Source organism: Bombina bombina, chromosome 8 (assembly GCF_027579735.1).
Source record: "Bombina bombina isolate aBomBom1 chromosome 8, aBomBom1.pri, whole genome shotgun sequence".
Lineage (NCBI taxonomy): Eukaryota > Metazoa > Chordata > Amphibia > Anura > Bombinatoridae > Bombina > Bombina bombina.
Window position 1 is genome coordinate 153,730,291 of NC_069506.1, and position 14,138 is coordinate 153,744,428.

At 35.2% G+C, this 14,138-nt stretch overlaps 1 protein-coding gene across 2 annotated transcripts in view; it reads left to right on the forward strand.

The window, feature by feature from the left end:
- The window catches only part of LOC128638600 (sulfotransferase 2B1), a 119,605-nt gene extending 106,407 nt beyond the window's left edge, over positions 1-13,198 (forward strand). For both annotated transcript variants that reach the window (XM_053690654.1, XM_053690655.1), the window contains 2 exons: positions 6,939-7,116; positions 12,471-13,198. In XM_053690654.1, the coding sequence (XP_053546629.1) occupies positions 6,939-7,116; positions 12,471-12,586 (294 nt within the window). In that variant the 3' untranslated portion in view covers positions 12,587-13,198. The remainder of the gene's footprint in view (positions 1-6,938; positions 7,117-12,470) is intronic.
- Positions 13,199-14,138: the final 940 nt, after the last annotated feature.

A 14,138-nucleotide genomic window follows, 5' to 3' on the forward strand; every position in this document is an offset into this window, starting at 1 on the left:
ATACTAGCTTTGTATATCTATATACTAGCTTTGTATGTCTATATACTAGCTTTGTATATCTGTATATTAGCTTTGTATATCTGTATACTAGCTTTGTATATCTATATACTAGCTTTGTATATCTGTACACTAGCTTTGTATATCTACTGTATATACTAGCTTTGTATATCTGTATACTAGGTTTGTATATCTGTATACTAGCTTTGTATATCTATATCAAAAAGAGAAAAGAGAAGAGGCGCCAAATGGTGTGTATCGTTTTAAATTCAGTAGGCCATGCCCCCAGATAAAAACTACTTACAAAATTTCCAGCACTTGAGAAGTGCCACAAATGCCTTCTGAACTGTTAGCAGCCGTCCAGCTAGCTGAATTGTACCAGTACTGCTTCAATAATGTGCTGTGTGAAACAAAAAACACAAAAGTGCCACAATAGTGTGTATCAGTGTGATCACTTGTGAAAGCGCAATAATTGAAATGTACTCACAGGATATAGGGCACTTGAGAAGTGCCACAAAGACCTCCTGGACACTTGTCAGCTGTCCAGCTCACTGATTTCACCGATATCCTCTGGGTTCAATAGTTCAGGTCACAAAAGGGCTCAAATGAAGCACTCTACGATATACCTGCAGCTCAGTGTCCTGTTACTTGCATAAATGGCTGTCAGTATTAAATGCCAAAAAATGCCGTGCTACTTGTAATTGTAATATAAAAAGATATTTATTTAAAAACAATGTTACACTACGCGTTTCCCGGTTGCTAAGACCGCTTCCTCAGGTGTAAATACAAATACAAAGTAGCCAAATTTTATAGCCCATTGTCGGCGTCTATCCCGACCTAGGGCGCATGCGTGAGCAACTTAAACATCGTTAGCCAATCCGTGTCTGTATAAGAATTATCTGTGGTATAATAGGTTCCCACTTAGGGGCTTGGCCTGTGACGTTACCCACTATCATATGAGTGCAGTGATTGACACTAGGTGCCGATGTGCCACATCAATGGCCAACACCGGTAAACAAACACATCGTAAGTGTTTTTTATATATTGCAAAAATTATTAAAGGATCGCCCCATTAATTTCAGTACTTGTTGTTTAAGCTCAGATTGGATTAGAGAATGTTGACCACGCATTTACAAATCATAAAAACCTTAAAAAATACAAGCATTGCTTCATAATGCATATATCTCGACATCTAAATACATAAACTCGATAAAAAAAGGAGAACTGAATCCCCTAGTGTTCACCAAGAATATAGAGAGTCTAATAAGGGCAACCCCATGAAGGATCCTAGAAACTATGAGGAACAAAATAGAGTTCATCATACATATAATCATAGATCTAATAATGAAGAAGATTTTTATGAACCTGGAAACTCTCAGGTTTTTCAGATGCACAAACGACAGAATTTTTTTCAGTCGAACCAGAGAAGGTTACCTATGCACCTGAAACAATTAGACAGAACACCCATAAGAGAAGAATACATTCCAATATCAACCCCAAGAAAGAGAAGCTACGCAAGCGTGGCTGCAGAGGTAGAGCCAAATCAACCAAAAAACAAAAACTTGCGAAAATGAAAGAAGGGATCTTTAATTTATCTAGTCACACATTAACTAATGAGGAAATCTGTATTTTGAGTAGAGGACTTTCATTTTGTCCTTCTAATAAACACAACATGTTTGAGTTATTTGTGGACCTGAACAGGTTTGTCAGAAAGTTAAATCTACAAAGGTATTTTTGTGACAAAAAATTAAAGTCAACAAATCAAATTCCCATCATTACAAACGACATGCCTGAGAGACCCACTAGGGAAATTGTATATTGTGAACCTGAAGAATTCTGTGATTCATTATTTGATGATTTCATACACTCCAACCTTACACCTAGATCCAATTTTAATCCCCCCACCATATGTCCGAATATCACTCTCTTTCAAAATTTAGTACTAGAAGATTTTGGAACAATGAACCATAAAATTAACAATCATAATTTGAATGAGTTTGAATACAAGGCCCTCGTCAACTTGGCTAATAACAAAGATATAGTTATCAGACAGGCGGACAAGGGGGGAGGGGTAGTTCTACAAGATATGCCAGACTATATTGCAGAAGCTAATAAAATCCTGTTAGACCCATGTTATTACAGGGAATTGACTTTTAATCCCACTTTGGCGTATATGGCTAAACTCACCAAACTAATAGATAAAGGCTTTTCAGAAGGGATCCTTAATAAAAAAGAGAGAGATTATCTGGTACCTACATCTCCCAATTTGGCCTATTATTACCACCTCCCAAAAATACACAAAGACCCAAAATGTCCACCGGGGAGACCCATTATTTCTGGTATTGGGAATCTAACTTGCAATTTATCAGAATATGTAGACACCTATCTCAAAAAACCTGTTATGGGCTTAGAATCCTATATTAAAGATACCCCAGATCTTATATCTAAGATCTCTAAAATTGAAAAAGCAGGGCGTGATCTAATTTGGTGTACATGTGATGTATCCTCCTTATATTCAAATATTTGTCATGATCTGGGCTTGAAAGCAATAGATGATTTTTTAAAAAGAGATCAATATCTACCTTCCAATCAAAGACAGTTTTTATTGGAGGCTATATCTTTTGTGTTAAAACACAATTATTTTGTATATCAGGAAAGGTTTTTTCTACAAATCAAGGGAACGGCCATGGGCACCAGGTTTGCCCCCAGTTTCGCAAATCTGTTTATGGGGATATTTGAGGAGCAATATATATATATGTCTCCTTTGGGGGCAGGCCTGGTGTACTATGGCCGTTTTATTGATGACCTGTTACTAGTATGGAATGGTACAGAGGAATCTGCACAGGAATTCATTTCATCTTTAAATAACAACAATATGGGCCTAAAATTAACATCTAATATAAATAGACATACCATAGAATATCTGGATTTAATCTTAAGCTGGGATGAGAGTGGACGAGTGACCACCAAAACTTTTTTTAAATCAGTTGACACAAACAGCTATTTAAACTATAAAAGTAATCATTCTAAAGCCTGGGTAAACAATATACCATATAACCAGTTTTCAAGGATCCGTAGAAACTGTACATCTTTAAACATTTTTGATGATCAGGCAGAGATCCTAAGGTCAAGGTTTCTAGAAAAAGGTTACCCCAAAAACCTGGTAGAAGAAAGCTATAGAAAAGCCAGGATCAGAGATAGAGAAGAGTTTTTTAACTTTAAAAAGAAACATGAAGGCAATGAAAATTCTAACGATATTGGAGAAAAAGAATCCAAAAATTCAAAGTCCAAATTTAATAATCTAAAATTTATTACCAAATTCAATAGTAACCACAATAAAATCAAACACATTTTATGCAAACATTGGTACATTTTACGCAATGATTGTATCCTTAAAAATATCTTGGAGGAGGTCCCCACATGCATTTTCAAGAGAGCTCCAACTTTAAAAAACAAATTAGCTCCAAGTAAGGTGGTAATGAACAAATATATTAAAGGGGGAAAGAACAAAATTATTAAAGATAACTGGCCAATAGGTAAAAGGGGTTTCTTCAAATGCAATCGTCCCAATTGTGGCCTATGTAAATACACTCCAGGAAATAGGATAAAATTTCAATCTACTTCCACTAAGGAAGAATTTGAGATAACCTCTAGATTCACTTGTGATTCTAGTTATGTGGTATATCTCCTTGAGTGCCAATGTGGAATTCAATATATCGGCAGGTCCTCAAGACCCCTTAAGAAAAGGTGGGGGGAACATAATAGAAACATAAAAAATGGGGTTGTTAATCATAGTGTCCCAAGACATAGTTTAAACTGTCATGATGGACAAACAGACATATTCAGCATTTTTCCTTTAGAATATATTGCTCCCAAATGGGGTAGAAATAGGCTGATCCACCTAAGACAGAGGGAGACATTTTGGATCTGGAAACTCAAGACTCTGCAACCATATGGCTTAAATGAGAATATAGACATGGCTGCTTTTAATTAAGGTTTAGGACACATAAATGTAGAAATGCATCATATCTGTTGATGGGGTTGTTGTTAAATGACAACAACATCATCAGACACACTAGATGAAATAGTATATGAATACACTCAGATACTTGTAGTATGAGGTATAGCTCAACAAATAGTTTTTAGGTTATACACATTTGAATTATTGATTCTATTAGATCTGTTGATGAGACATTTCACTAATTAGAACACCATTTATTTATATCATTTTATATTATTTTATATTTTCATATATATTCACGTAATTTATTATTTAGCATCATGATAGCTATCATGAGCTTGGTTAATAATCAATAGCCATCACATTCCACCATTCATCGACACCCATGTTAATTCATTTTAGGTAAATCAATTTAATTTTTAAATATGATCACTATATAATTTTTATCGTAATATTTATAGGATTTTGTAAGGAATTAGATTAATGTTATAGCCACTGGAAACCGAAAAATTAGAACATGCTGAATTTGTGTTTTAGTTTAGTTATATGCATGAGAAATTATGTTTGAAAATAATTTTGTTCAAATATAGTGGCTTTTTTATCGAGTTTATGTATTTAGATGTCGAGATATATGCATTATGAAGCAATGCTTGTATTTTTTAAGGTTTTTATGATTTGTAAATGCGTGGTCAACATTCTCTAATCCAATCTGAGCTTAAACAACAAGTACTGAAATTAATGGGGCGATCCTTTAATAATTTTTGCAATATATAAAAAACACTTACGATGTGTTTGTTTACCGGTGTTGGCCATTGATGTGGCACATCGGCACCTAGTGTCAATCACTGCACTCATATGATAGTGGGTAACGTCACAGGCCAAGCCCCTAAGTGGGAACCTATTATACCACAGATAATTCTTATACAGACACGGATTGGCTAACGATGTTTAAGTTGCTCACGCATGCGCCCTAGGTCGGGATAGACGCCGACAATGGGCTATAAAATTTGGCTACTTTGTATTTGTATTTACACCTGAGGAAGCGGTCTTAGCAACCGGGAAACGCGTAGTGTAACATTGTTTTTAAATAAATATCTTTTTATATTACAATTACAAGTAGCACGGCATTTTTTGGTATTTAATACTGACAGCCATTTATGCAAGTAACAGGACACTGAGCTGCAGGTATATCGTAGAGTGCTTCATTTGAGCCCTTTTGTGACCTGAACTATTGAACCCAGAGGATATCGGTGAAATAAGTGAGCTGGACAGCTGACAAGTGTCCAGGAGGTCTTTGTGGCACTTCTCAAGTGCCCTATATCCTGTGAGTACATTTCAATTATTGCGCTTTCACAAGTGATCACACTGATACACACTATTGTGGCACTTTTGTGTTTTTTGTTTCACACAGCACATTATTGAAGCAGTACTGGTACAATTCAGCTAGCTGGACGGCTGCTAACAGTTCAGAAGGCATTTGTGGCACTTCTCAAGTGCTGGAAATTTTGTAAGTAGTTTTTATCTGGGGGCATGGCCTACTGAATTTAAAACGATACACACCATTTGGCGCCTCTTCTCTTTTCTCTTTTTGAACAGAACCTGTGATTGCCAACACCTATCTGGAATGAGTCTGCTGCCTGGAGATTTTAATACCTCTGAGAGTGTGGACTATCTAACTTATATTGACAGAGGGATAGTCATATCATTGTAGTATACTTTGATAAAATCGTTTGAGTCTAACAATTTATATTTATATATGTAGGTTGTTATTTTGCTTGTTACATCATACATTGTATTGTTATTATAAAAACAATTAGTGACAAGTTTTACATTAACACTTTATTGTAGCACATAGCACACCAATACTGGCAATTTAATAACTGCCAGTACACGAGGGCGCCTCTAATTTCACTTTAACATATTTTAATTTGAATATCTATATACTAGCTTTGTATGTCTATATACTAGCTTTGTATATCTATATACTAGCTTTGCATATTTATATACTAGCTTTGTATATTTGTATACTAGCTTTGTATATCTGTACACTAGCTTTGTATATCTGTATACTAGCTTTATTTATCTGTATACTAGCTTTGTATATCTATATACTAGCTTTGTATATCTGTATACTAGCTTTGTATATCTATATACTAGCTTTGTATGTCTATATACTAGCTTTGTATATCTATATACTAGCTTTGTATAATTATATACTAGCTTTGTATATTTGTATACTAGCTTTGTATATTTGTATACTAGCTTTGTATATTTATATACTAGCTTTGTATATTTTTATACTAGCTTTGTATATTTGTATACTAGCTTTGTATATCTATATACTAGCTTTGTATATCTGTATACTAGCTTTGTATATCTATATACTAGCTTTGTATGTCTATATACTAGCAGATCTTGATTGGTCCACTGGTGGGGGAGGGTTTTGTCAAGTATATTTAACTTTGTCTGAAGAAGGGATAGGTTACATCCCGAAAACGTCACACCCATAAATAAGTTTTGTATCACAGATGACTGAAGACCAGTGAGTGCTTAATGTGGATTTTCTGTGTTAAAATTGTTACAGCACCCTGGTGGTTGGTGGCATTTGGTGAGAGTGCAACGACATCACACCGAGTGTGTATATATATATATATATATATATATATATATATATATATATACATATATATATATAATACAAAATGGAGGCTTGCCTGGTTAATAATAAAAAGGTCCATGTTAAATTTCTCCTAAAACTGAAAATATTAAAGGGACAGAAAAATTCAAAAAGAAAATGTTATAATGTGTTTGAGAGTATTATATTATTGCACCATTGCTTATATATAAAAATGTGTTTATCCTGTACAATGGCAAAGCTAAAAATACAATAAATACCTCTTGCTTTTCTGTAAAAAACGTAGTTGTGCCCACAGTTGGGATCAGGCAGTTCAGGGTTTTAAATAAGTCTTTATAATTTTAGGATCACAAGGCTACTGTTTTGAAGATCTGTAATTTCCTGGGGAAAGTCTTAGACAATGAAGCAATTGACATGGTGGTTGAACATTCTAGCTTTAACAGCATGAAACAAAACAAGATGTCCAACCAAAGCGAAGCTCCAGATTTCATTATGAATAAGAAATATAACTTCATGAGAAAAGGTAAACACCATTTGCTATACATTTTCATTAGCATTTATCAAAATGTTTAAGTAGATGACCTTTAATGAGTCTAGCTAAGAATCCATTCTTTTAACAACAGGATAAATAAATGTTTATGGTCACTGATATTTAAGAATATTAATTAATTATATATTCAGAGAATGTCATGGAGAAAATAGAGATGTTAATGAAAAGAGTTTGAATGACGGGTGAAAAGAGGAGAAAACAATGGTATAATACTAAAATAGAAGGGAGGGGATGTGGAAATGTGAAAAAAGAAGGCAAATTAAAGTGAAAGAGGCATGAGAAAAAATGTTAAAGGGTCAGTCTAGTAATAATATTACTCTCTGACCAAGATTGAAGTCTGAATATTGACATATGCTCCGTTTGCTCTGTGGATAGCAAAAGCTATCACTGAGACCATCATAGCTTTTGCTAGAAGCATTTATGCTGAAATCAGTGTATTGCACTAATACTCTCATTTAAAACACATAGGGGCCAATTAATGTAAGTGCGAGCGGACATGATACAATGTAGCGTATCATGTCCGCCGCACATCGATAAATGCTGACAGCATATGCTGTCGGGATTTATCATTGCACAAGCAGTTCTGCTGAATTTCTTGTGCAATGCCACCCCTGCAGATTCACGGCCAATCAGCCACTAGCAGGGGGAGTCAATCAGCCCGATCCTATAGAACTGGGTAGATTGATGTCCCGTCCGCAGCCTCAGAGCAGGCGGAACAGTTATGGAGCAACGGTCTTCCGCCCCCAAGAAACTTATCTGTATTTCAGTTTTGACTATAAAGTTTGTTAAAGAGACAGAAATGAAAATGTAAGAGGGAAATGAGCAAGATGGGTTTATGATATGATAATAGAAATAAAATATAGAGCTGAGTCAGTAGAAGGCACATACTGTCAAAATAACTTGTCACTCAGCATCAGAACTACCTAGGAACATCACACATACAAGTAGAAAGTGAAAATCTTCAATAAGACTTTCCTAGGCTGTCATTCACACATTTTCTTCAACATACTCTGCTACATACTAGATTGAGGGAGGTCATCTCCCGAAACGTTGCGCTTTGTGTGCTTGGTAAAATATTTATACTCCACATTTGCTGCCTTCCTTCTTTGGATTTTGGATAATTTTCTGGTCTTGGTGGTGGAGACCTGGTTGGCGTGCAGTGGTCTGCTGTGCTGGACTGTTCATTGCTATTTGTACAAACTAGATTCGGACCACCAAACCTACCGTTTGGGGGAGCAACAATACAGCCATTCAGTATTTTTTTATAGAAAAAAACCTAGAAGATGAAAGGAGTTGATGAAGACCAAACTAAGGTTTAGATAGGTAGAGGATATGTAGGAAAGACAAAAAGACAAAAGGCTAAAAGAGAAAGAACCAAGAGGATAAAGGATAAATTGTAGATTGATAAAGATAGAGATAGGATGTTCAGTACAAAACAGATAAAGTAAACTATAATAGTTAAAGTAGAATAAGAGAAAGTTAAGTTAATGAGGATGGTGGGGGTAAAGAGGAATAAGTGATAGTGTAATATGATGAGACCGGGGGAAGAGAAAAGAGGGTACAATGATAGAAAAACTAAATATATGTTGCCAGAAATATCATAACATTATTAATGGAAAAATTATTGTTTTCTAATTAATATTTGGATGTTAAAAGTACCGGTATTGGGGGATAGGGAAAACAAAAAAGGAGAGGGGGGGGGGGGGTGAGAGTGAGAAATAGAAAGGATTAAATAAAAGAGGGAGAAGGTTTTGGACATTGAATAAAAGGTGATGGTTTAGATTAGTATTTATATTGGTATAAAGAAATGGCAAAAGTACCTCTGCACCTTTAAATATTTCCTGTTTAACACGTGTGCTGATGTCAGAACAACAAGAGAAGTTTGCATATTCATTACAGCCACTCCATTCATTGAAACATTATAATAGCCTATATTAAGAGACCCATTTATCAAGCTCCAAATGGAGCTTGAGGGCCCGTGTTTCTAAAGACCGTTGCTCCATAACCTGTTCGCCTGCTCTGAGCAGGCGGACAGACATCGCCACAATTCAACCCGATCAAGTACGATCGGGTTGATTGACACCTCCCTGCTAGTGGCCGATTGGCCGCGAATCTGCAGGGGGCGGCTTTGCACCAGCAGCTCACAAAAGCTGCTGGTGCAATGCTGAATACGGAGAGCGTATTGCTCTCCGCATTTAGCGAGGTCTGTCGGACCTGATGCACACTGTCGGGTCAGGTCCGACAGACCTTTAATAAATAGGCCTCTAAGTATCTAGAGATGTAGAGAGAGAAAGATTTTAAGAAGAGACCCTATAGTTACATGGTTGTCACTAGCTTCATCCCATAATCATTCTTTCAACTTAGTCCCTTCTTCTAAACTATATATTTAGGGACAGGGGAATGAGTAAGCCTCCTTTTCTATGACATTCTAATCTATTAGTTGCACAACAGTTTCAGTTAGTTGAGCATTCCTGATTGTGAATAAAATCTAACAGGAAAATATTTTCTTACACTTCGATTGCTTAAAAAACAAGAGAAGAACTAGAGGTAATGGCGCTTCCTAACATTAAATTGTATAACTTAGCTGCCATGCTCAAAACGGCAATAGATTGGATTGCTGGTACTAATTTAGTGTCATCAGAAGAATTAGAAAATCATTTGATTGCCCCATTTGTGTTAAAAGCTATACTACATATTGATGTCCAGAAGTTGCCTCAGAATGTTAGATGTCTTATTACTGTTAGAAATATAGTTTTTGCCTGGCAAAAATTCTGCGCAATGTTAAATATAGATTATTCATTTTCCGAATGGTTGCCTATTGTAAATAATCCTAATTTCTTGCCTGGCCTCCATCAAAAAGTTTTCAAAGATTGGTCTGATAAAGGACTACATTACGTCAAACAGTTACTAGATGAGAATGACCAATTATTAACGGTGGATACGATCTTTAATAAATATGACTTGGCTAGATCTAATTTATTTGCTTATTTTCAAATTCGCCACTTTGTCCTATCACAAAGCTGGCCCTCTCCCTCGTTCTCAGACTGGTCGGTTATCAAGCTTTTTATGCGAAAAGCTGTGGCTGGAAACTCTTCAATATCATTGATGTATGATATCATGCTGACCAAGCAGAGTCTCATAATTAGGGATAATATCTGTATGTCCTGGCTGCCGTTAATCCCATCAGTAAATCAAGATAAGATTATTCAGAGTTTTGTCTCTTTACGTAAGTGTAAAGCTCCGGTATCTTGGAATGAATCTCACATGAAATTGATTAATAATTTTTATCTTTCTCCGTGGAAAATTTCCAGATTTTACCTGACTTCTATTAGTGTATGCCCCCGCTGTTCACATGATAGGGCTGACCTGCTTCATATGTTTTGGACATGCCCTAGGGTAAGACAATTATGGTTAAAGATTATATTTTGGTTTAACAAACTATACAAAGTATCAATTGCTTTATCAGCGGAAGATGTCATCTTCTTATGTCCTCCACAAGAGCCCTTTAATGTGAACACCATAAATAGTTTAAATTCTATTATTCTTACTGTTAGATACTGTATTCTCAAAAACTGGAAGGCCAGGCGGATGCCGGGATTAGCTATGGTTTTTAGATTTTTGCAAGATCAAATTGTCTTCGAGTCATTTTATCTTTATGATGTATCGGAGAGAAGGATCAAGAAGTTTCTATTGAAATGGACACCAGTTATTTTGTCCTATCCATATCCCTTGCAAAAAAGGATGCTCTCCCCCTTTCTTTCCTCGGTGAGTTTTGCGGAATTAACGTTACTTAATGTTTTTCCACATACGTGGATTGAGGGCACTGTGAGGGAACACTAGTTGATAGCTTTCGGGGGGGATGGAGTGGGGTGGCGGGCGGGGTCGGGATCGGGATCGAGAGAGAGATATTTAACTTTTGTGTTTTTATCCATTTATGAAAACAGAAAGGAGAGGAATATTTAATTTCTTTTTTTTTTTTTTCCCTCTCCCTCCCCCCTTGTTATGTTATTATATAGGCGAGAAGTAAGGTCAAGTGAGAGAAGGATCTCACGTAATCTAAGATCTTTTAGTAATAAGTTTATCTCTGTAATAAATTGTGCGATTTTTTTTTCCTTTGGGTCAAGTGAGAGAAGGATCTCACGTAATCTATGAGCCTTTAGTAATAAGCATATCTCTATAATAAATTGTGTGGGGGCAATTTTTTTTTTTCTTTTTTTTTTCCCTTCTTTCCTTTTTTTACTGTATTTTTGCGTAATGATTATCTCTTATTTTTATTTTTTGAAATATAAGGTTTAAAATTTTCTTGTTTATGTAACTAAAATAGAAAATGTGAGGTTTATTTACTGTATTTTTTTTATTTGCATATTCGTGATGTAACAGACTTGCTATTTTGCAGCAACCTGTTTGCTAGGTTTTCTTTTCATATGTATATGTTTGTTGTAATTCATCACGCTTGATGTTTTTTGTTTTTTTGATTTTTAACCTCAATAAAAAATTATTGAAAAAAAAAAAAAATGTCGGACGGACATGATCTGCTGTAGCGGATCATGTCCAGCCGACATCGCTAAATGCTGACAGCATACGTTGTTGGCATTTTTTTATTACACAAGCCGCTAGCAGGGGTGTCAATCATCCTGATTGTATCTTATCGGGATGATTGCTGCACGCCACCACAGAGGTGGTGGACGAATTAAGGAGCTTCCTAACTTATGTTTCCGGCAAGCCTGAAGGCTCGCACAGAAACAGCTGCTTTCGCAGAATGTTAAATCGGCCCCATAAGCTTTTCTCTGGCTTATCAAGGTCTTTTTGGTGGGGATTTGTCAATGCATTGATTATTGATACATTACTAGTAGGTTTAGTGCCAGAAATTAAACTATCTCAAACATCCTATTCCCAAATAAGAAATGATCAGAGTGTTGCACACAAGATAACACAATAGCATATGTATGAGATTACACAGAAAAGATATGCATAAATTCTAATATCTAAATAGCAGTATATAAAGGAAATATTCATATATCTCCTGTGGTTTACAAACAGTTAAACAGAACACTTCTTTCCTCTGGAAACCAATGCTTCTGATACACATTGATGCTACGGTTAAGGAGCAAATCCCGGGGAGATCAGACGGTATATGTGAAAGATTCTGTTTAATTGTATGAATACCTCATAGCTGTTTCCGGTCATATATTCTAAGTGTGTTTTATCTGATATTAAAGCTTTGTATTTTATATACAAAGCTCAGATCCTCCTTGCTCTGGTGCAGGAAACTGTACTTTGCTGTTTATATATTTTGTATACAAATTAATATATTATTTGTATTGTAGGAATCAGAGGTGACTGGAGAAACCATTTCACAGACTCCCAACAAGAATACATTGACAGAATTTACCAGGAGAAGATGAAAGGCCTTAGCTTACATTTTATTTGGGATGAGAGTTGATCATTGTTATATGAACTTGTTACTCATAAATTCTGAGTAAATTTTGTTTGACTTAAACCTGATTAATATTGAATATTAAAGGGACATAAAACCCAATTTTTTTTCTTTCATGATTCAGATAGAGAATACAATTTTAAAGAACTTTCCAATTTACTTCTGTTATCAATTTTTCTTCGTTTTCTTGTTATCCTTTGTTGAAAAGCTAAGATGTATGCTCATGAGTGTGCACGTGTCCACAACACTATATGGCAGCAGTTTTGCAACAGTGTTATACATTAACAGGAGCACTAGATGTCAGCACTATTTCCTGTCATGTAGTGCTTCAGGCATGTGCATGCTACCTACCTAGGTATCTCTTCAACAAAGAATAACATGAGAACAAAACAAATTTGATAATAGAAGTAAATTGGAAACTAAATAATATACTAAATAATGAAAGAAAATATGTGGGTTCACTGTCCCTTTAAGTGTATGCTATTATATATTTAAAGTTGTTTTTGTATAATATGTTCACACTAATTAATAAATTAATTGTCATGTACAAACTCCACAAAAATGTTTCTGAATTCAAACGATAAATAAATGTTCTGGGAAATGTGAAAGTAACAAATATTCACCTAGACAGTTAAAATGATGTCACACCTACCAAAGAGAACAGATTGCTCTGTTAGATTTTTCTTTTAGGAGTTGGCTACACGATGTGCAGTGAAAGACTGACCTTTACCCCCTCCCCAGTAAAGATCGTTCTTTAACTGTGTGTGTATATATATATATATATATTTTTTTTTCTATTAATGTTCTAAGAGATTGGTCACACCCCTTTATTTATAATGTGCTTATAGTTTACATCTTGAGCACCGGTCACATTTTGGAGTTTACTCATTCTCCGCCCAGCAAACTGTCGCCTGCTGGTGGTCGTAAGCATAAAAGTAATAGTAACTTTCCAAATTGTAATTTGCACATTACATCTGCTACCACAGTACAAAATACAATTTAGAAAATTAGCTTTTAGTCCTGGTTTTTTTCTCTCTATACACCTTCAAGTTCAAGTAAATGGTCCAACTAACTCCAATTGCAGTAATAGATGTCCTGACATTTAAATGAATTAAACAAACATAATAAACCTCATCTTACTAAAATTTGGTCTTGTAGAGATAAACATTATTCATAAAAGTATTCATAAAAATATTTTATAAGGATTAAAATGTATATGTGGTATATCATAAGGTGGTATTATGAAGTAACTGGGTGGGGGCAGTGTAATATTTTCTAATATTTTATCACTTTCAGCTATCCAAAGCACAAATTAATTGCATAATATAACTAATGTATTTAATGATAATTTGTGCAATAAAAATTTAACTTTTTTAATACTGGTTAATTTTAAGGGACAGTCTAGTCAGAATTAAACTTTCATGATTCAGATAGGGCATGTAATTTTAACCCCTTAACGACCAGCGTCGTACCCTGTACGACGCTGGTCGCTATGCCCTGAAGGGGCGATCTCGCTCAGAATAGCGAGATCGCGCTATTTCTGCATGCCCCAAAAAAT